The 23,578-nt window shown below is 38.2% G+C and overlaps 1 protein-coding gene across 2 annotated transcripts in view; it reads left to right on the top strand.

The window, feature by feature from the left end:
• Window positions 1-23,578, top strand: part of ephb2b (eph receptor B2b) — a 172,202-nt gene that overhangs the window by 19,401 nt on the left and 129,223 nt on the right. The window contains exon 1 of one of the 2 annotated variants that reach the window (XM_056251374.1): window positions 2,747-2,941. The exons of the other annotated variant lie outside the window; for it this stretch is intronic. Coding sequence (XP_056107349.1) covers window positions 2,884-2,941 — 58 coding nt within the window. The 5' untranslated portion in view covers window positions 2,747-2,883. Of the gene's footprint in view, window positions 1-2,746; window positions 2,942-23,578 lie in introns of those variants that run through there. 2 annotated transcript variants of the gene reach the window in all.

Below are 23,578 nucleotides of genomic sequence, written 5' to 3'. Positions count from 1 at the left end.
ACACATTCTTTTTCATACGGGAAAATTTAAAACATTTCTTACTTGATATTCCAGCAGACATAAGTCAAAGTATTAAAGTCCAGTCTCCCATGGTTAGTCTAGTTTTATATCCTTTGATATTTCTCCACAGACTGACTGGTATTTTCAAGTAAAATACTGCCAGTTCTTTATATTACAATAACAGCTTTGTTCCATGAGAGCATGGACTAACAAAACGCAGATTCCAAATTCAATAACAGGGAATAGAATAACTTAATCCCGTCATTGCCCGCAAGTCTCGGGTTATTTAGACAGACACCTTAAAGGTCTATATCTGCGTTCTGATATATTGTGATCCTCTAAGTCGGCCGTGATTTACTTGGTCAAATTCGGTGACCTCGCAGGGAATGGTAAAAGCAGTCTCAGCTGCCATTAATCTGAAGCCCGTGCCCCTACATACCCCGCTACTGTCGCTCAGAAAAACTCATTTTATTCCATCTGTGTAGAGAATCATCTTGTGGGCTTCTCCGAACTTTACCTTCTGCCTGTGTCCACCTCCGCCTGCAGGGCCAGTGCCTCATTTTTTGGTTATTCTGCTATAGCATTATTTGGATTACACTACCAGCTGCTGAAACAGGAAATCAGTCGAATATTGCTTTAAGGAATATTTCAAAATTCTGTTTGTGGCTTGGCACACAATGGTACATAAATTCAGCTGTCGCTTCTTACAAACTATAACTGACAGGTCAAAAAGCTTATCCATTAACAATCTGTTTGAGGGATTTTATTTTGTCCTAAATTTTTTCTTCTTCTATGGCTGTCTGAGATGTAAAATTTTTTTTTTTTTTTTAAACAGTACCACTGTCGCCAGTGACTGTCACTTATTAATGCGCCGATAAAACTGCTTATAGTTGCTTTAAAGTAAGAGGAGGTGATTAATCAAAGCTTGTTTTCAGGCCACATTCTTACTTTAGGATAAATCCACTCATAAAATAGATTTAAAACCGAAAAGCCAAATTGCCTTTGTGATTTCTGCATAGATTTTTTGAAAAGATCGATATTGAAAGACTAGTGGGCAATGCAGTAAATATTCAATATAACCTTGTACCTAGTGACCTTTTTTGTGGAGCTTTATTTAACAAACTCAACAAATTACTTAGTAAAGATGGACATTATGTAGTGATTTGAAGATGTGTAATACACAACCAGCTGGGATCAGGTAACTCTAGTTCCAGACTTTCGAGAGATTTTCAAGCAAGAGTCAACTGATATAGGCAAGAATAAAACAAAAAGCTTCAGATACTAGAGAGCACAGGTCTTTCTTTCTTTCTTTCTTTCTTTCTTTCTTTCTTTCTTTCTTTCTTTCTTTCTTTCTTTCTTTCTTTCTTTCTTTCTTTCTTTCTTTCTTTCTTTCTTTCTTTCTTCACAAAGTCTGCTACTTTTATATTATTACATTTCAAATGAGTTTAATCTATAAGCAAGGAGTAGAAAAGAAAGAGCAGGTGCATAATTTATATAGCCTACACCATGATCCTGTTATATTCACATAACAAATATAACCTCCATCTCTTGCCAAGACGCTTTTCAGTTGAATAAGTGATTGGAAAATAACGTGATTCACTCATCACAAGGTTTCAAGGTTCGTTATTTTTTTTTATCACTCGGGAGCTGAAAGGAAATGGTGTAAATTATGGTGACAATTTGAATTTATGCTAAAAATGTCTTGTTTGAACAATGGAGGAAGACTGCTACAATTTCTCAAAGATTTGTTTTGATTTATTGTATTTGTCATCTGAGGGACAAATTATCATTTTATTATATTTTTGTTGCATAAACTTAGCCTTTCTGTTGTGTTTTTTTGCTGCTTATTCTCGCTAACCTATTTAAATTGCACTTGTTGTTATAGGCACCTACACAAACGCATTGAAAATATTGTTAGTTCATTGACACACATTGTTAAAATTGCAAATGAGGCCTAGTGAGTTTGTCACAGCTGCCAGACACAGACACATTCTCATTGTGCTCTCATTGATTTTGCTTCAGTGTGTACACATAAAACATCTGTGTATCTAAAACTAAGTTACAATTGTCCACAATGCATGTAAAAAAAAATTTTATTAAAAAAAAACGTTTTTTACTTTTATATATTTTTACATTTAGGCTATTGTTTAAAGCAATGTAGGCCTAATAAAGTAGGCCCTATACGTTAGAAACATGTATACAATAAGCATATATCTACTTTTACGCTTTCCGATATTTATGTGTCCCCTCGTTTCACAGTAATTTTAAAAGCCGTCTTACCTTTACTTTTTTATGAAGAATATGGGAAAGAAAAAAACGAAGGCGACAGACTATTCCATTAGCTACCATTAGTGCAACTGTAACACACATATATTTCGATTAATCTTCATAAATAATCTCAGAGTCTGTCTAAATTCACATATCCCTGTATTCCCAATTGTCACAATTTTCTACCGAGCATCCGCTGATAAGGCTGAATAGTTATGCTCTTGCCTTGATTGACAAGTGGGACAGAAGAAATGAGCGCTTTCGGGTTGGATGGCTTCAATCTTTTGTAGTCTAACCGATGGGAATCCGCTCTGGTCGATTCTTATCAATGAAATAATCTTTATTACGAGTTTTTGGTATTTATAAAGCGACGTTTCTTATGCACTTTTATAATCTGGCCGATCTAACGCGGCGCTTCTAACCACCCTCCCCCCTCGTCTGACTCGTTTGGTCTCGTCCATACTCGCTTTGGATTTTAGTTGTGTTTATGGCATCGTATTCATTCAACGGAAGGTGAAAGTCTGCCGGTCTGCGCCAGTGTCTGATATCAATGGCTTTCAGGGCACAATTTATTTGAATGTCTGGACTTTATACAATTTCACCCCTAAGAAACCAATGATGGATATCCTATGGATTTTATGGACACTACTACCCTCGGTCCTGGCTGTTGAAGGTAAGATGTTTCTCCCCGTGTTTTGCGAGTCCAGCATCTTGCCGACAGACTGAGAGTTTACGGTCACGGCACGTTAGTTTTGAATGCCATCCTAGAAATAAGATACGAAACCATTTTTTCGCTAATTAACGAATGTGGAATGATACTGGGACAAATGTGACATTTTTTTAACGGTTGCTTTCCCCCTGACAAGAACGTATCCCTTTGATAAGGCTTGTTCTGTCATGCGAACTATTTAGTTAAAACATCACAGGTGGCTTAGAAACGCATTTATTTGGACAGCATCAGAGTGAGTTTAAGAAATAATATATTTATCATCTTTTCATGTGCAATAGGAGCATTAAAACGCATTATTTTGTATCCCCACGCGCTGATACGTGTGCGTGCGCGAACCCTGCACGAGATTCGCGCCCCTTATTTGTACAATCATTTCCAGGTGAAATATTAAACCCGAACCACTTCTATACATTAATCTTTTTTATTTTTATTTATTAGTATTTATTTCTCTTGTAACGCATTGACGTGTTTTTTTACGCTCGTGTTCAGCGGGAATTCAGAGCTGAAATGGTGATGCTGGACTCAGCATGTTGGACAATGAAGCAGGTTTCCAGTGAGCATACAATAACAAAACAACCATACAGTCCTTTATTCTCACTTACTGACCACACATTCAATCCCAGGCGATTTGAAGTGTCTGTGTCCAGTGAATTATACTCAATGAATTTTAAGTAGGCACTGCTGGTATTACAGGAACCTCTTGTGGCTTTAGTTCTCAAGTTTAATGATACTTGAGTTTATTGTCATGTAATGGATTAATATAGGCATACTCGATTCTGTACTTTTAGACTGGAGATTTTAACAGAAGAGAATTTTTTTTCAAGGTTTTATCAAATTTAGTAGGCTATGCTCAAAACATGAGTAAGGCTAACAACAGTGTAGCCTAGTTATGCATAATAAAATGAATGCGTACATTTGCATACTCAGGCACAAATCTATTTTAATTAAATAAGAGTTCATTCAACAGTACTGCATGACCGCCTTTTTTACTTTTGCTAATAAATCTTTCTTAAAACATTTTTATGGAGCAGTATAGGCTAAACCATAATTACTTCAACATTATTATAACTTTTTAAATGTAGGCTATGTTGTACAGGGATTTCAATTTCAGAAAGTTCTGACCATTAATTATTATACCAATCATGTCACTTGAACAAAGCGGGCAAATATTTTGGGGGTATTTTCTCCCCCCAATACTTGCCAAAAATTTAGATTTTTTTTCTAGGGCCAGTTTAATTTAATTGAAATTGAAATGTGCGTACACAATTTAATATCAACTAGGCTAATATGTGCAATAATTATAATTCAAAATTTATAAAAAGCCTGAGTGTTTAATAAAGGAATCAAAATTATTTTTCTGATTACTTTTAGAGGCCTTATGGTCCTCAAAGATTGTTTGACCTTTTTTTAAAAATAATGTATATGTTGCCTTTAGTATCGTCTTCACTGTTCAAGAAAAGTATAAATGATGATTCCAACATTGCTTCTTGGAAAATAGATTCACACACACACACACACACACAAAAATTATTATTCTTAATGTTTTGAAATGTTTATTTCAATTATTGAATTATTTTATACATATTTTTTTTTCCTCCTAATCAAGTTTTTTTCCCTTGTGGATCGCTTAATCACAAACCCTGGAGTGATTGGTCGATTTGCATTTTCTTCTGTCTATCACCCTAGTTTTTCAGCCAATGGTGTGAAAGCGTGGCGCTTACATATAAAAAATTAGAGAGTTGAAAAAGAGGTCAACGCTTCCTCGACCTTAAAAACAAAGTGATGGCATGGCAGTAGATGAGATGTGAGATTTGACGTCATCTTTAAAGCCTTATACAACAGTGTTTATCCAGAATTATTTCAAGGAATTTTAGATGTTTTATTTCAGTTGTGAGGATGGAATAGTTCTCTTGTATTTAATTTGTGTGTACTTGTCTGTGTGAAATATTATCAGTATAATTTAATTAGGTTGTGTGGTGACCCTCAGGATATAAGGTTCTGTTTGAGACTCCTTTAGTGGAAGAATAAAGTACTTCAAGTGCTTTTTTTAAACCCACGTTGGATTTGCATATGTGAATTTAGACAGCTTTTTCCCAGTAGGTGTCCATAAAATATGGTTCTGCTCTTTATTGTTTTATTTTAAATTGATGCTGCCAGTCTAAGGGGCGTTGAAGTTTTTTCTCAGTGACAAGTTTTTGTATGTCACCTTGCATTATGCAGCGGTTTGAACTAGTTACAGTGTAATTTAGTATTAGTCCTTGTGCCTGTGCGTCTTCAGTGATTAGCAAAAAATATTTATTTGTGTCATTCTTCTATTTCATAGTTCCTAATTTTGCCTTCTTCATTTTTAGCTATTCTGCTTTGGATCTCAGTTGGTTCAGTGTAATCAAATCAAACAATATTCCTTATCAGATTTTACATTTAGAAAATAGATTTTTTACTAGGCTATATGCTGGATTTGCATTATGTGATTACAAATCACAATCACATGTTTCATGGTTTTAAAATGTTATTAAGCGGGATATACCATAAGGCCACGGCCGAGCTGCATTTTGTTTTTATCACGTCAAGAGTTGGCATCTATTGTAAGTAGGACGCCAGGCTAGGCGTTCAAAAGATTCCTCGCTATTTCAATATTCCCAGCATGCATTCTATTTTGCTGTCATAATGTCATGATACAATGCAAATTCTCTCTCATCTTGAGACATCCCATAAGCAGCTGCGTCTGTTCCCATACTGTAAATATCTGAACGCTGATTATATATTGATGTGCTCGTCTACATGATGGACATTAGTCTTTAGGGTAAAGGGTAAAAATAGCATTTACTCTGGTTTTAATACGGGCCTTGGTGAAAATGTATTACCAGAATACTATTTGTATTTTCATGACTTGTTTTATCAGAATATTTTCCATATTTCTTTCAGCTTCTGCTTTGTGTAGCCTACTTTTTGTTTCCAAGAAAGACATAGATGATTATTTTTATAATTTATAATTCTTAATAACGTCAGTTGTTTCATCCTAGAATTTATTGGTCAGTTTATGGGTAAAGCTATCAAAATATTCCATTTGATCGTACAGTATTTCCGAAGTTACATAAATACTACCAAAAATAAATTTTGCTTAGTATTTTGTACAAGTGCAAAGTTTGTTTCAGCTAAGCTTTTCATAATCTATTTCCATAATACTCTTAAACAACAGAGAGAGGAGATAATTAAAGCTATTGTTTGTTAACATAGCTGTTTTAGCCCTCATATCAACACTTCCACTTTGAAATGCCTGCCAAGTTTGAATAATCTGCTTTCAAATGTAAATGTGTCACGTCCGTTTCCAACTACACCGAGTGTGGGCCACTGCAGCATATAAGCAGACACATAGCAGTACAGTTTTTCGGGAAGGTAACAAAACGCAGAGTGTGGGGTAGAGAGGTGGTGATAGGGGTTCAGAAGCGGGATTAGATAAAGGTAAAGTGAGCGGCTGCTCGCAATCATGTGTTTTCTCAGTCCGCTGCTGAATGAGCAGATGCAGGGAGCTCGTCTGCACGCCAGCCTCCACAGTGGCGTTCACAAAGAATCCGCCTCCATTCAGCGCCTAATCCATGCTACCCAGGGCCTGGCTATTGTCACTTTGCATGCAAAATTTCAATTAGTGCTGGTACCAGTTGTTTCTCTAGTGAGACGAGTGTCACGTTTCGAGGGAACGGCCGAGGGCTACCTTAACCATGCAGAAAGTCTGGAATAGCAGAGAGACTTTTAATTTTTTTGTAGAAATACAGCCGCTTCCAGCACAGCATGCTATCTTTGACAGTGTCGGACTTTATAGTTTTTGTTTCACAAGTGTGTCGATTCTGGACTTGCTGTGTATTTTAAGCAGATTCTTGTGTCCGGCTAGTGGCTGTGCACTTTAATAACAAACCTGCAATTTAAGGAATTCATAGTCTGTCAACTGGGGTGGGCGATATACCGGTAGACATGATTAACCGGTAGAGACTTTGGACTATCATCTCTATCCAAGTTACGCTCGCGTGATGTTTGCTACGCAGTCACGAAAGCGTATCTTTTGCATTCTTTTTAAGAATTGCGGTTTAAAAACAAGTGATTTTAAACCGCTGAAGCACAGTAAGCAGCGAAAAGACAACTTATATGCGCGTGCTGTCAGAGAGACTGTTTTGCAGCGCTAGAGAGAAGCGCGCACTAATGTTGTACTGAAATTTAAAAAATGTGACGATACCAGCATTTCCCTCTAGCATTTTGAGCACTATTGAACAGATTTTTAAACACCTCTGATTGGCCATTGTGTTCATGCGCTCAACATATATGTCTGTGATTGGCTACAATGATCTATCAGAGGATCCGTCTATCAGCAGATATATTACAGATCCGCTGACAGACGCCTGCTTTCAAACGCTCTCCTGGGTTCTGTGTAAGTGCTTGGTGAAGAGCGTCAAAGACGTCTATTTACATGTTTTTGAAGTGTTGATCATTGTAGCCAATCACAGACAAATGTTGAGCGCGTGAACACAATGGCCAATCAGAGGTATAAGAATCTGCTGAACCGTGCTCAAAATGGGAAATAGGCTACTGGTTTCGTCACATTTTTTAAATTTTAGTACCAACGTCGGTACTTTTGACAACACTAGTGCACATATGAAGCTGCTGCTCATAAAGCACGTGAGAACTGAACTGAGTGCTTTTTGCAGGCTAATTGAGCTTAAACGATTAAATACGCATACTTATGTGTCAAAGTGATCATGTCTTTCAAGTAAACAGTCCTTTATGTCTTAAGTGAACGTATAGTTGTGAAAGAAAGCGCACGAGTATATCGGTCTTAAAGTGACAGCATCCAAATTTACTTGCTGTTGTTATTAATGTTAATCAAACAACAAAAAAGAGGAAATCTCTCACTGCTCTTCACTGAATCACTTTTGTAACTTAATTAAGAATAAATGCATAGCCTATGTAATTTACACAGTGAAGACTTTGTAGTGTTTGATTACTTTATACAATTTATGTAGCCTAGTATTTCTTGTTTATATTGCTTGATGTTTTTCTGGTCTATTTAATTTGTGTTTTTGAACTATTGTAGTTTCTTTTCCTATATGCTTGTAATTAGTTTCTTTGTTCTTTTTATCACTGTTTGTATTTGTATTCAGTAAGCTTGAGTTTTTTTTTAAATTAGGCTATTCGTTTTTTTTTGTGATATTGAAAATGGTGATAAGAATTCTGAAATTTCAGTGGTATTCATATTTTATATCCTAAAAACCATATTTAAAGCAAAAATAACTAGGCCTATATTCCGATGTCGTTATCGTGAGATACAGTTACTCGTATTGCGATATAAGATTTTGGTCATATCGCCCATCCCTATTGTCAAAAGTCACCATATCAAGGATGTTTACTTTTGTTTAAGAGAGGAAATCTATTAAACAAAACATGCCAGTCAGAGTTAACTCATCTTGCTATGTAATTATGACTGGCAATTTAGCAGAAATTGTAAAATAATTCTAGTGATGACTGCCAAACTTATGCTCATTACTCCTCTCTTCAGCATTTGACCAGGTCTGTGTGATCCACAAGCACTGGATCTCAGTGTAACTCTTTGACTGTAATATAGGGTTTCTTTGGTCAGGTCCAGGCAGTTTCCTGCAAGTGCTTTGCGAGTGACTGAAGGGAGTATAAAGGGAGTTTCCACTGAGCATCAGAGGCGGATCAGAGGCACTCTCTACCACATTCCTCCCCTCTGGATCAGTCCGAAGAGTGATGTCACCCTATCCATAGAGAGGCTCTCACACCCCCACTGGAATAGAGATCTATCTCCCTTCAAAGCTCAGACTGTTCCTTGCATCATAGTCTGCATTCACAGTGAAATGTTAATGATACGATATTTTGACATAAAACCAATTTTTTTTTTTCTTCTATTAATACTCCACCAAGATGCACTAGGCTGAATCATAATTATTGAAGACTGCCACTGAATAAGCTTACTAATGTTTTACATGAAGGCTACTGAATATGACATTATATTTTGTGTTCTTGTGTGTAGTTTTCTCCTTCCTGGCAATTTTATGTTTTTTTTTTCAAATTGAAGTTAACTTTTTTGTCCTAAACAAACTTTAGCCTATTTACAATTGTAGGTTCACAAAAACATGAATGCAGCTGTTGACAATCAATTAAAATCACTTGTATTTTTGTTCTATATTAAGTTCTGTACATATAGGTAATTCTGTGCTTATTTACACAGGGTCTCAAAGCTGAAGGACCGTATTCTTTACTCATAATATAAAATGTCATGGCAGTTTGACCATTACCTGAGCTTCGCTGACTTTAGTATTAGTGAAGCGAGTGGACAAATTAGGGTCTGCAGAGGATCGCTTGAGTGTGTGGTTGAAGGTCATGTGGGTTTTTCTTGAAACAACTAAATGATAGATGTGTTTTTCTACCTTGAAGTGATAATTGTTTCAATCTGCAGTACAAGACAAGCCTCGTGCTGCGGTTCAGGACAGAGCTAGAGAGACTTTACATAGAACATATTTAAATCATGACATGATAATTAAATCTATGTTTGTGCATAGATTAATGCATCCTAATCAATCCATTTAATCATGTATAAGTGCTTACTGGTGGATCAGAATGGCTCTCTCATTGGCCTAGTTTGCGAGAACGTTTATCTTTACTGTAACCAAATGCAGTGCAAACTGTCTCCTGCAATTTACTAAGCATTCTGCCAAACACATTGAAAATGAAATGTGCAGGCAGTCCTTTACTCCTTAGAGCTGTGAGCAATGCGATTACTCATGCATATGTAAGCTCCCATTGTTCAATCTATGTTTATGTAGCCATAATAATACGCCCATGTAAAAGGTGGTCTTAGAGGATGAACATCCGTCATGCACGTCATACTGCAAGTGATCCTAGACCTCAAATATGTTGTAACATCACCTATGATTTTTGCTCAGTTCATCTATGGACTCCTGAATGTGATTTTAACTGTACATTGAGCTTGTGGCACTGGGAGCAGTTTAGCTAATTAAGTTTCAGTTGGCTGGTTGTCTTAAGGGGCTAATTAAAGCAGCCTAATTGCATAAAACCAGCCCTCGCTTTGTGCTTGCAAGGCCACTTAACCACTGTTATAGGACCATTGGTATTTTCGGGACTCAGAAAGCTTTTTGACACTTTTAGTATCCACATTAACCACTTTTTTGTGTGATAGTTGTAATCACATGAACTTGATACAGTTGAAATTGAAATATTGGATCATTGTCACAAGTGGCCAATTATAAAATTAGGGTGGGAGAACAAACAAACAAATGAATGAATCATCCTGTCTGCACCTGTGAAGAAATGCAAATGATACTTGGATCATGCGGTTTGTATTTTCTGAAAGAACAAACAAATTTCTCTGTCAATCTTAAAGGAATAGGCTAGTTCATCTAAAAATTAAAGTCACCCTCATGTCATTTTAAACCTGTATGACTTTCTTCTGTGTAGGGCTGGGCGATAAAATGGTATTGGTATTTGTCGACGGTACACCATTGTCGGTAACGATATAATTTTTTTTTCCAATATAGTGCACAATATTTTCATCGCTGGCGCCACCACCACAACGTTGCTCCACATAAATTGGCAAATGTAATGAAAGTGGAACGAAACTGCCCTACTCATTATTTTGTGCTTCACGGACCATTTATCAGTTTGGACCACTGTCAGTGCAGCGCGAGCCGATCTTGATCAAGCGACACTGTTACTACACAGCGCTAAGAGATCCAGTAAAGAAAGCATTTGAGCATTTAATTTAGCCACTGAAGTAATAGCATCGCTGCGAGATCCAGTGAGAAGCATTCAAATTTCTACGTTATTAACGGATTAAACTAGCCTGACTTCGTCATACTCATATTCTAGTCAGAATGTGAGTCTGATACTGCTCCATAGGGCTTTGATTATTGAGGCGTGTCTTAACCGAACCAGGAAAAAAACAACAACTCTGCATCCAATTGGATAGACCTACAACCAATCAAAGCTACGCAGTAAGTGTTTTTTTTTTATGAGCTACGCAAAGTCAACACAACTACACGCATGCTGGAAGAAGTAGTAAAATAATGAGTGTTGCTTCTTTTACTTGGTCCTCCATGAGTGCGACCAAAGGAGAAACCACAACGACCACAGGGTTTTCATCTTCTTAGCGACCATCGGAGCCAGCTGATAAAATAAACTTTTGCCGAATCCCATAGGAAGGACGGCAAACACATCTTTCCGATCGACAATGCTTTGATTGCAGTTCATGTTCGTCTTTTAAAGGAGTCATAATGTAGTATTAACTTTGATACCCACGCTCTATTATAGTCATTTCATGCCCTTCTAAAAAAGAAAAATTGGAAAAAAATCAACACAGAGCTCGTTTGACCCTTATTTCTGAATGCATTATTGTCTCGCGAGATCTGATTCGAGGTTTTGGCTGTCGTGGACGGTCATTTTAATAATGCAAATGAGGGGCGCGTTGATTGGTGGCAGGAAGGAGGGGGCTTGACACCGCAGGTAACTTCAGCATTCCAAAAAGAGATCATGGCGCAAGTTGTTAATGAACCCGACCTGGCCGCGACCTACGGGATTAAACCATATATGTTTGAGCCAGACTCTGAACCAGAGCTGGAAACGGAAGAGGAACAACAGTCAATTGAAGGACGTCTACATCAACATGTCTCTGAATGGTAAAGACAATTTTTTTGACTGAGACATACATTAACATCAGTAACGAGCTAAAACATTTTTTTGCTATTTTCTCCCACATGAGTTTAGCTTTAATTTAATGTAGATTACATTAACGGAGATGTAGTCTACTTTATTTTCAGCTTACAGTGGTTATAGAGATTAACGTTTGCTATAATGTGTTGTTTTTGCCTTTTTTGACGTTGTGTTTTTTTTAGATATTTAATAATACACAGTCTTACCGTTTCAAATTCAGGCAAGTCCCTGATTGTTGGAATGGCACCTTTTTCCAAACGTAGCTTCGATGCCAACTTCGCCTGATATTGCCCCAAATTTGTAAAAGATTCTTTTGTGAAATGTTTAGCGCAGTCACCTAACGTTGAGCAAGTTGAGATGGTTGTTGGAACAGCGTCATTAAAAATAAATTTCTTCCACTTGTCACTTGTAGTTTGGTCAGTTTTGGGTAAAGAAAAAAACATTAGAATGTGGATTATGACAGTCAACCACAGAGCAACTCACGTGTGCACTACGTTTCTGCATCTTTCTTGACTGAATATGATGGGGAGAGGGGCAGGGCGGGCCTCCTCTGCGGTGTCCATATATGGTATATCCGGCCCCGTCTTGACGTCAAGTTGGGGGAGAAATTGAAATCTCGTATTTGAGTGCGCGTGCACGTTGGCTAGTTTAAGAACCCTGGGGTAAACAAACGCTTCACTTTTGAATATCGGCATCCCGGCCAATGTATAATCCTTAGTCAATCATAACATACATTGATTCTCATGGAAAAGTGAAGATTGCACATTATGACTCCTTTAAAATGAATGCGCTGTCGATTTCTTTTACAACAGACGCGATAGCGAAATCTATACATCTCAATTCTCCAGCTGCAGTCATCTTTGAGGGAAACCAGTTCAACCCAAGCGCTCTTTGATAACGTGATGATTACGTAACTGCAGATCATCTGTCCATCATCGTATAAAGCCCGCCCTGGCAATTTGATTGGCCCGACTAATTCTGAACCGATCATAATTACTCCTCAATGGATCGAGTCCAAAAAATGTTGTGGGCGGGGTTCGGGCTGGCATCCAGGCTAGGATTAAACAGCGCTAACGTGGAAACCGAATGAACTAGTTATAGGCTTTATAAGAAATTTGAAATTTCTCTGGCATTTCTTTTTTTTTCCGCTGTATCGAAAACGTTCCGAACCGTGACACCACTGTGTTGTATTGAACCAATCGTGAATTTTGTGAACGTTACACCCCTACTTATTACAGATGTTGATCTACCTCAAAGTTTGCCTTGATTGTTCTACGTTTACACTTTTACATTGCACACATTTTGTAACATTTTATTTAAGTTCAAGAGTTTCTTTAACACTTACTACTTTATCTTAATATAAGACATAAAGCAGATATTTTTGTGTACATTTTATTTGTGACTGCTAAAACTATTTAATTTTTAAATATTATTTGTTGTTTGCCTTAATAATGTGGATAAAACAAAACAAAACTGTGGTTTAAATGCAAACTTTTCTACTTGTCTTCAAAAAAAAAAGGTTATAATTAATGTCAATAATTATCGATACCGAACGATATGAAACATTATATTGTGATAAATGTTTTAGCTATATCGCACAGCCCTACTTCTGTGGAACACAAAGGCAGATATTTTGGAAATGTATAAAAAAAGGCTTTAATGTGTTTTTGACTCTCATTGTATGGGCAAACGAGTTTTTCAAAATCTTTAAAAAAAAAGTCATACATATTTGGAATGACGGGTATAGTATGACAGAATTTTCTTTCTTGGTTCAACTATCCTTCTAAGAACTATCCTCCTGAGCTGAAGTTAGTGACAGTTGTGTTCTTGCAGGAGGTCAGACCTTGTTCGCACACTATTAAATATCTGCCTTCTATCAAAGCATTTGACAAACACAATTCCTCTGAACTGGTGCAGTGCTGCTCTGTGTCTCCCAGAGTACAGTCTGTCTTCAGAGATAAATGCAGGCTGATTGCATCCTCATCTGCATCACAAAGGGAAGCCGCGTTCACCTGAACTGCTGTTACCCAGCCAGCATGCATACATCCTCTCTCTCAGGCTGGAGGGCTGACGGCTTGACTTATACCATCTCTTTGGGGATGTGACCATTGGTCCTGTTATAACTCGGGCTGATGTTATTGCTTTCATCCCTGTCAATGGCAAATGCAGCGATGGTCTCGGACCACTATGACGCTGACTCTCCCATTGCTCAGGGCTGGGTCACAACATGCACTCTCAACCAGAAAGCTTCCTCTTCCCAGAAAGGAGTGGAAGGGTCTCTGTTAGCCACTGGATGCCTTTTTGTTGTTTCATTGCCTTTAGACCCCCGAATGCTGTGATAGATGCCTTGCAGTTTTTATCCCTCAGTGGACTCTAATTGTTGAGAGGTGAATTCCCGCTATTTTCGTAATTAAACAAACTGCAAATTCTCTACATTCCGGGCAATCGAACTACTGGGCAAGGGCGTAAGCAGCCAACTTGGGTTAATTTGCTAAAGTATAAACATTCATTGATTGCTACCGCAGTATTTTTGCATTGATGCCTTTTCCTTCCACACTAGTGCTGAATTACACTTCTCACTTGGTTGTTTTCCACAAGAATCAGACTGGTTTGGCAGTGCAATAAGAACTAGAACAAGCGCAGTTTTAGGCTATGTGTCAGCCTTCTCCTTACAGGATTAACACCCGGACTTCATTCCCAGGCCACCTGTGACTTTTTCATGGCTATTCTAAGTTTTCATGCTATGGGCCCTCTGGTGACAGAATTATGTTGAAATAATTTGTAGGGGGTCCAATTGCCACTTTCCTACTTCGCTTAATAAAGAACAATTTGAAATTAAATACAGCTATTTGACTTCCCTCCACTTGTGTTTAGAAATTCTCCACTAGTGGAAGCCCAGGCTGTTTTTGACAGGCCAAGCTAATCAAAATTACCTGTCGCTGAAAGGCGAAGTGCGCCAAAGAGAAAAAGTGTTACCATGGAGCTATTTGTTTGGATATAATTGCATTAGCTTGGCACAGAGGGAATTAGCAGAGATAATTGAGCGATTTGGCCCATAGCTGTGACTTGACTGCACTCAGAAAGGGCGTGCGGGGACAGGGCAATACTCTGTTGTATTCCTATTAATTCATAAGTAATTTGAACCCTTAAGAAAGTCTGTCTTTGTTGTTCTGACTTGAAGTTGAGATCATAGCATCATAATAGAAGGCATAATTAAATGTTTATGGTTTGTTGGGGATTCCATTAATTGTGTATAATTGTATGTTTACATTAGTAAGCTTCACAACAGCCATTAGAATAGAGTAGAATAAACAGTATTAAATCAAAGCTGGAATTGAAGGTGGGGAGATATAAAGAATGTTTTTTTTTTCTTTACCCAGGGGTCACAGCAACAGAAGTAATGTTTTATTAGGGGTTAAGCAGCTGCAGTCCAGTTAGGACTGGCCCATGGTGGACTTCCTTATTCTCTGAATTATCTCCAATAAGCACCGTGGGTGGGTTGAGCTTAGCAAGGGGCAGCAGGTGGGTGTGATGGTCAATAGAATTAGTTAGGCATTAAGACTTCTTTTTTCTTAATAAATGTGTCTAGACATTGAAACCCTCTTTTGGAAGGGCCTCAATTGTCTTATGTACAGTCAAAAAGATGCTTGCAGTCAGGGTCGAAGGATATTTTGTAAATAAAACTCGCCACTTGGCTAGTAGGAATGGCAACGTCATTCAATTCGTCATATGATTTGTTCAACATTGATAATATAATAAGAAATTCTTTAGCACCAAATCAGAATATTAGAATGATTTCTGAAGGATTACCTATGTGACATTTTAAGACTGGTGCAATGGCTGCTGAAAATTCAGTTTTGTCATCACAGGAATACATTAAATGTAATTAAATTGTTTAATTAATTAATAATTATAATTAATTTTATATATTCAATTATGTAATATTTTATGAAATAGGACCGCCAAGCGAAAATATGAGAGCAGAATCACTTGCATTCATGTTTTTGTGACAGATGCAGTTTCATGACAGAGAGAGTGGCTCATCTCGAAATTACGCTAAATGCAGTTTGATGGCCTTAATTTAAGACATATTTACATTTTCTCAGTTCACCCTTTTACATATGCATGGGGTGGCAAAAAGATAAGTTTGAATCCTCATCAGCATTCATTTATTCAGAGATGTTCATTTGACGTTTCAAGCAAATATGGATAAAGATTTAGAATGATAAGCAAACCATTATTTGAGCTCAAGCTCATCAATTAGAATGTAACAGCAATTATCAGTGGAAAATGTGATGCCTCAGTAATGAGAGGTCATTTTGTTTCCTTTTTCAAATTTAACTGAAAAAAAAAGAAGCTTTTGGTATTAGCTCTTCAAAACTAAAAGGTTAGGCTATTTTTTTATTATATTGAAGTGTGTCCCTACAATAAAGATTTTTCTTATTAGCCAAGTTATTGGGTTATGCATCCTTTGGGGTTGGTTAAACAATGTCTGGAACAACTGTAGCCATGAAGTAACACTGCTCGCTGAAACAGGACTGCAATATAATAATAATAATAATAATTCATTACATTTATATAGCGCTTTTCTAGGCACTCAAAGCGCTTCACATGGAAGGGGGAATCTCCTCAACCACCACCAATGTGCAGCATCCACTTGGATGATGCGATGGCAGCCATAGTGCGCCAGAACGCTCACCACACACCAGCTTACTGGTGGAGAGGAGACAGAGTGATGAAGCCAATCAGTGTATATATATATATGGGGATGATTAGGAGGCCATGATGGACAGAGGCCACTGGGCAAATTTGGCCAGGATGCCGGGGTTACACCCCTACTCTTTCGAAAGACATCCTGGGATTTTTAATGACCACAGAGAGTCAGGACCTCGGTTTAACGTCTCATCCGAAGGACAGTGCTCTTTGATAGTATAGTGTCCCCGTCACTATACTGGGGCGTTAGGACCCACACAGACCACAGGGTAGCGCCCCCTGCTGGCCTCATAACACCTCTTCCAGCAGCAACCTGGTTTTCTCAGAAGGTCTCCCATCCAGGTACTAACCAGGCTCAGCCCTGCTTAGCTTCAGTGGGCAACCAGTCTTGGGCTACAGGGTGATATGGCTGCTGCTGGCAGATAGCAATATATGGTATAGCAAAGAGTGATGACTATTTTCCATACCTTCCACCAGCTCTACCTTTCAGATAATAATCATCATGGATCATCCAGGCAGGCTGGAAAATCTATACAGCCTCCTGAGGGAATAAATGTGAAGAGGAGGATGTGACTGAGGTGGTTCTATATGAAAATGAATAAGTCATGTGATGGAGTTAATGTGAATGTTATTTTTCATGCCGCGTATGCTGAATGCCGTTTTTATCTGACACTAACACAAGATGTCATGTGCATAGGTTTTTCTAGGATGTTAGTTCCAAGCATTACCCACAATCCATCAGCATCACGCTCAACCACAGTGGCTTTGCGAATACACTGCAAGGCGATGATTTTTGCGCTCAGGATCAGGTCCTATAGAATAATATGTAAATTGGATCGATTCTCTGTGGATATTATCAGTGTTTTCATAGTAGACATCTCTGCCACCTGGGCTGTTTATCATGAGTCATGTGAGCCTAATCAGTCTAGGGAAATAAACAATACCACCCAGCCAATTTCCCCTGTTTAAGAGACACCGTCCCAATAGGAGTGGCCTGGCATATCAATTACAACATTGTGTTGCCTGATTTCTTCTTTGTTACGAAACACTTTATTGTCACGCTGCGCATTGAGAAAACACAGCTCTGCGTTTGATGAAGAGCCTTTCGCTGGCTCAACTGTCATATGTTTAAATCTTTTAAGCTTTGGCTCTCATTGTTAAGATCATTCTCACCCTTTAAAACTTATTTCTTTGATTTCTCGCCATGTGCCGTTTTACTGGTCCAAGTAAGTAATTTATATGAAACTGAGCTTTTGTCTGCGCTCCCTTTTGGCAAAGCACCTATGTATCATATCAATCAGTCTGGGGGTATTTTTTTATTATTTGCTAAATTAAACAGTAGCCGTTGATTAAGCGAGAACATAAATCTGCATTTGATGTTTTTGGTGGGCTTAGAGTGAATTATTAAGAGCCACCCCCAAAACTCAACACAGTGTGTGGAGTTGGTGACATGAAGGCGTTTTCCCGCTGCAGGCCTGTCTCTTGATACATTTGCTTTCTCTCTGCGGCCTGCGGTGATATGTGACAGACACATTGCATGCATGTGGTAACTGTATGAGTCCCTCGACAGGCTCTCTCTCGTCAGAGGGGCCTGGCTCATAGAGTGATTGGAAAAACATGTTCTTGATTACACAGTTTGGGCACAGAACATGTTGGGTTTTTACCTAAATGTCCCTCTTTTCTGTATGGTGCTTGGGTCTTTTGAGTGATGGGGCTGGAAAGGCCACTTATTCCAACAACGCCCGTACCCCCTCCCCCCCCACCTTTTCTCCCCGTCTGGGATGAAGAATGGGCCCACGCTTCTTCTGATACATACCGTGTGAGGCCGCTCTTTGTGGGGACCATATGGCTCAGGCTGTTGTGCGGTGATATATGGCTGCCGAAGCACCTGCAGGATCAGGCTGGGAGAACGTGTCTTGCCTGAGCGCGTGGAAACGAGAGGCCTGAAGTTGGATTAGTGCATGAGGTGTGAACACTGGGTCAAGGGCATGGCTAGCCTTTGAACTACAAGACCACACCTCGACTGCATGTTACATGGGGTCAGGTGACTCAAATTATTGTACAGATTATTGCTCATTATGCTTCCCTCTACATGTCAAGTATCAGACTGTTGTGGTGGTGGTCTGATACGGATGTGGTCATTTTAATCTATGAAAATGGTTGAATAGCTAGCACCAGGCATGTCATATTTTTGACATTACATTTACATTTTGATATTGTTAACACCTTTAAACTTTTTGGATTTGTATGCTCAGTGCTTTGCCAATATGGCTGGCACACTGATGCCTGCCATGCTTTTCAAAGCTTTTAAAATGGTAGCTAACAGATTGTGCATCTGTCGTTTGCTACCGTGGACTGCCAATTTGTTGCTGCCTCATACAGACTGCTCATTTGATACAGTGGTCTAAACCTATTGCTTTACAAATCAATCTGAAAGCCTTACAGGAATTTTTCAATGAAATAAAAAGCCTCTTATGGAAAGGGAAATGACAAAAGGCTTTATTTTTGGTTGCAGAAATGGTTTGTTTTTAGTGTACAGCCACAGATTTGTCTTGCACTATTACCTTTATGCTGATGAAGATTTTAAACTACAGTAATGACATCTAAAGCATAACTGCTATCTTTTAGAGCCTGTAGATGAGTTCACACTCCCCTAACAAACGGCTACTAAATGCTAAACGTTTGTCAAACTCAAGATCTCCACTGGTGTCTTAAAGGGTTAGTTCTAGTGCTGCCACTAACGACTAATTTTCTAACGACTAATCTTTCGACTAATTTTTCGATTAGTCGACTAATCTAAACGACTAATAAAAAAAAAAATCAAGTGTTTATTTCGTTGTGTCCATTTTATTTTGAACTCAACTGAAGGGCCAAAACATAAAATGTCACCTGTTCAAAAACATTATGTATTAACCCTTTCGCACGTACGTTTAAAATATTCTAACTGACCCCCCAGCGTGAGTTTTTCAAGGCGACCGTTATTTAGAACCTGTCACTTTAATGTTTCCATGGTGACGCGTCATTTCTTGTCACGTGACACAGCGCAATCACAACACAGAGCTGAATGAGTGATGATCTGCTTTTATGTCTTTTTTCCTTTTCTATTCAAAATATTCACACATGTATTAGCTATAGCATGAAACACTGATATTCCGATTGTCAAATATGTGCAAGTGGATGTGTTTTGTTGTTTAAACGTCTTTATAACGATCGCGTTAGTTGAGCTGGATGCGCGATGGGCGGCGCCATGTTAGTTTGTTTCACAGTTCAGAGAATCGGATCTGTTGTTTCTCACGAAATACATGAAAGTAAGTGGCCGGTGAACTAGGAGAAGAATAGGGTAAAATGTAAAGCTACTTACACAATGTGTATCTGATATGAATAAAACGTTTTGTCTTATTATAATGGAAATGATTATTGTAGCCGTTTCCATAGACATCAGTGTCTATTTTACTAATTCAAAATCACTGTTTTGCTAGTACTTATGTGTATTTAAATGTCTGAAACCTAAAATAAACATTATGTGGTTTAAAATACTCAATAGTTGTGATATATGACAGCACTGAGTGCGTCCATCTCTGGCTCAGCGCCAGCCAACGCGCGAAAGCACGTTTGAATTTAGCAGTTGATCACGTGATGCACTGACCGTTCTAATCACACCGGTGTGATCGTACGCTCCAGGGACCAGCCAAGACTGATCACACCGGTGTGATCGTACGCGTCAAAGGGTTAACAATCTAAGCATTAAGTATCTGCATTTCCATTAGGCTATATTAGTCAGAGTCCTAATCTAATCCTCTAACAAACATGTAGCCTATGTATTACTTAAATTAGCTCTTTGTTCTGCCTTAAAAAATGTACAGTAAGCTAATAATGATTAATTTATGTACATTTCTGAAAAGCATAACTGATAACATCACTCTGAATAGTAAAGTAGATTCAATGCATTTTCTGTGAAAAGCGCTATACAAATAAATTGGAATTGAATTGAAAGAGTCTGGACTAGCCCACTGTGAGTCGCGCTGAAAGCAGGCAGGCACGCAGTTATGTAGCTCGCGTTTACACTTGGCGGGCCCGTGCCGCGGTTCGCGTGAATGTGAAAGCAACACGGACTTGGGAGCGCTTGTTCAGGAAGTTAAGTAACCTGTCCATGCGTTTTAGCTGATTATGATGCATTTAGTTAAATAAAACACATGTAAGGGATGATAGTGTTGATGATTTACCTTGGATACGCGAGAGTTGAGTCTGCAATCAGGGCAACACATTTGGAAATCCACTGTCTCCTCAAAAGAGTCCGTTTGAAAAACACAATTGACCCGCGTTGTTTTCTATCATGCGCCGTGCACGTTTGCGATGGCATAAGATGCACGCAAACTCAACAGGGTTCGATAGAATTGAGTGTGAAACCAGACCAACGCTGCGGAGGGCGCCGGGAACAATCGCGCTTGGACTCGGACCGCAGCAAACGAGCCCACTGTGAAAGCTCCGTCACCTGCCTCCGCAATTTTTCATATCAAAGCAATTTTGAAATTGCAAGTTCCAAAGAACGTGAAGGAAAATGATAGCAGATAAACCAGCAGGGCGCGCACGGCGCACAGACTGGTGTGTGGAGGTGAATTACAGTGAGCCGTTTGTGACGGGAGACCAAAAATAAATAGCGGTCAATAGTAAAACGACACGTCGACTAAAAAAATTGCCGTCGACTAATTTGCATGGTCGATTACGTCGACTAAGTCGACTAATCGCGGCAGCACTAGTTAGTTCACCCAAAAATGAAAATTGTGTCATTAATTACTCACCCTCATGTCATTCCAAACCCGTAAGACTTTCGTTCATCTTCTGAACACAAAAGATCTTTTTAATGAAATCTAAGATCTTGCTGTACTCTCCATAGACAGTCTACGCAACTACCACTTTGATGCTTCAAAGTTCATAAAGAGATAGTAAAACTAATCCATATGAATTGAGCGGTTTGTCAAATAGTCAAAGGGACTATCACTATGATGAACCGATTAAATTGCGTTGCGCTGCCGTTTGATCCGAGCTGATAAATGGTCCATGTGGTGCGGCTTATATAGAACATTTATAAAACTTTTGTTATAATTTTATAATTTTAAGGAAAATTATATTGCAATATAATATTATTATATATGATTATATAATTTAATCACCCAGCCCTAATTTTAAGCAAAAATAACTAGGGATGCACGATATATCGACCACATATCGATATCGGCCGATAAATGATCTTTTTTGATGTTATCTGTCCGATAAGAAAATTGGGCCGATATATCAAAGCCGATAGATAATTATGTACTTCATTTGAGAGATGCGCGCTGTTCGCCATGATGGTTCTGAATGATTGGATTCACTTCGAAAAGGAAGATACAGTTCAATGCAACATGTGCAGCATAAATCTGTCACATAGGCTTCATAACATTATAATAAAAACACACAAAAGAATGTTGTGAATTGTTGTTCGCCAGTGTTTCAGCGCGATGAGCGCGTTGTGGCGGAAAGAGCGCGTCTATGGAGTTTAGCCTTCATGACAAGCACAGTCAAGTTCTCTTGAGCATTCGCAGCATTCTGCGCCATTGTAAGTTGTAATATGTTTATTTTGTGTATATATCTGATTAATCTAATATAGGATGCGTTTGGTTGAGTTAATGAACGATGCAGTAGCGCTTCATTGTACCGGTGATCATCTTTGCTGTGATCATCTTTGATCATTTTAGCGTTGCGCAGCTCAAACAACAATGCACATTTATAACAATAATTGGGACTGTCATATACATGATGCCATTATAATGAGAACACTAATGTAATAAAACTTTGTGAATTCTCTGTTTAGTTGCCGTTTCAGCGCGTTGTTGTGAGAATAGCGCGTCCAGAACAGGGATTAGCCTACACATTATGACCAGCACAAGTTCGATTATGCATTCACGTCATTTTGCGCAGATAAGTCGTAATATAAAGTTGATGTAATATAAATATCTGATTAATCTCACATATGATGCGTTTCGTTCGTGGATTTAAACAACCTGCTAGAAAAGTTCTTCAGTTTTTGCCGGTGTGGTGCCGAATTCTGACCCCCGCCAAATTATTACCCCCCAGTATGGTAGGTTTAGGATTAGTTGTGGGGGAGGGGTTAGGATTAGGGGTGGGGTTAGGATTATGCAATCAGGTACTGATTTCAACGAGGGTGGTAATAATTTGGCAGGGAGTCGGAATTCGGCACAACACCGGTGCTCGTTCTCTTCAGCTTCAGCGCGCGCAGATTAAACAACAATGCAAAACATTAAAAGCTATGATTGGGACTGTCATACAATTATAATTGTATTCACTATTGTAATACATTTGTAAATTCTTTGGGTTTGCATTCTTCAGCAACCGTTGAGTTGATTAACCTTCTAGCAATCAACCTTCTCTTCAGCTTCAGCGCGCGCACAGCTCACACAGCAATGTCATTTGAAACAGTAACTAAGCTATTAAAGATGTTTACTATCAGTGTAATATTTTTTTTTTTTCAAAAACATTGCGTTATAATTAATAACTAACATTATTTTGTTCTTGTATTATTTTCATCAACGATATGGTTTGATTAAAATATTTTTTTCTTATTGTCCGTTTATTGATCCATGGGACATGCATTTTGTTTCTTTATATGCAGCCCAATGTTATCCAATGACTTGTTTGCATTATTTATGTATTTTATTTTTTGTTAGGCAATAGATTTTTTGATAACACTTTACAATAAGGTCTCATTTGTTAATGCATGAACTAACAGAGAGCAATAGCCTTTGTTATTGTTAGTTAATAAAATATGTGCGTTCATGTTAGTTCACAGTGCATTGACTAATGTTAACAGATACAACTTTCTTAAAAATGTTTTATAAAATTGTTGGGTCATGCTAACTAATGCTAACAAAATTAAACCTTATTATAAAGTACCATTTTTTAATAAAGAAAGTTGTCCATATGAGTGTAAAATTAATTTTAAAAGATAAGGAATCTTACACTGGTTCAAACTAGGCTATACTGTATTGTATAGGTTTGATTTATGTTAAAAGTGTTTGAGACAAGGCTTTTAATGGTGCGCCTTTTGTTATACAGGCTATCAAAGTATATAAA

Source organism: Rhinichthys klamathensis, unplaced genomic scaffold (genome assembly GCF_029890125.1).
Source record: "Rhinichthys klamathensis goyatoka isolate OS25496 unplaced genomic scaffold, OSU_Roscu_1.1 h1tg000082l_1, whole genome shotgun sequence".
In the NCBI taxonomy this organism is placed as follows: Eukaryota; Metazoa; Chordata; class Actinopteri; order Cypriniformes; family Leuciscidae; genus Rhinichthys; species Rhinichthys klamathensis.
The sequence above is the reverse complement of the archived record's forward strand: the minus strand, read 5'-3'. Positions and strand labels throughout refer to the sequence as shown.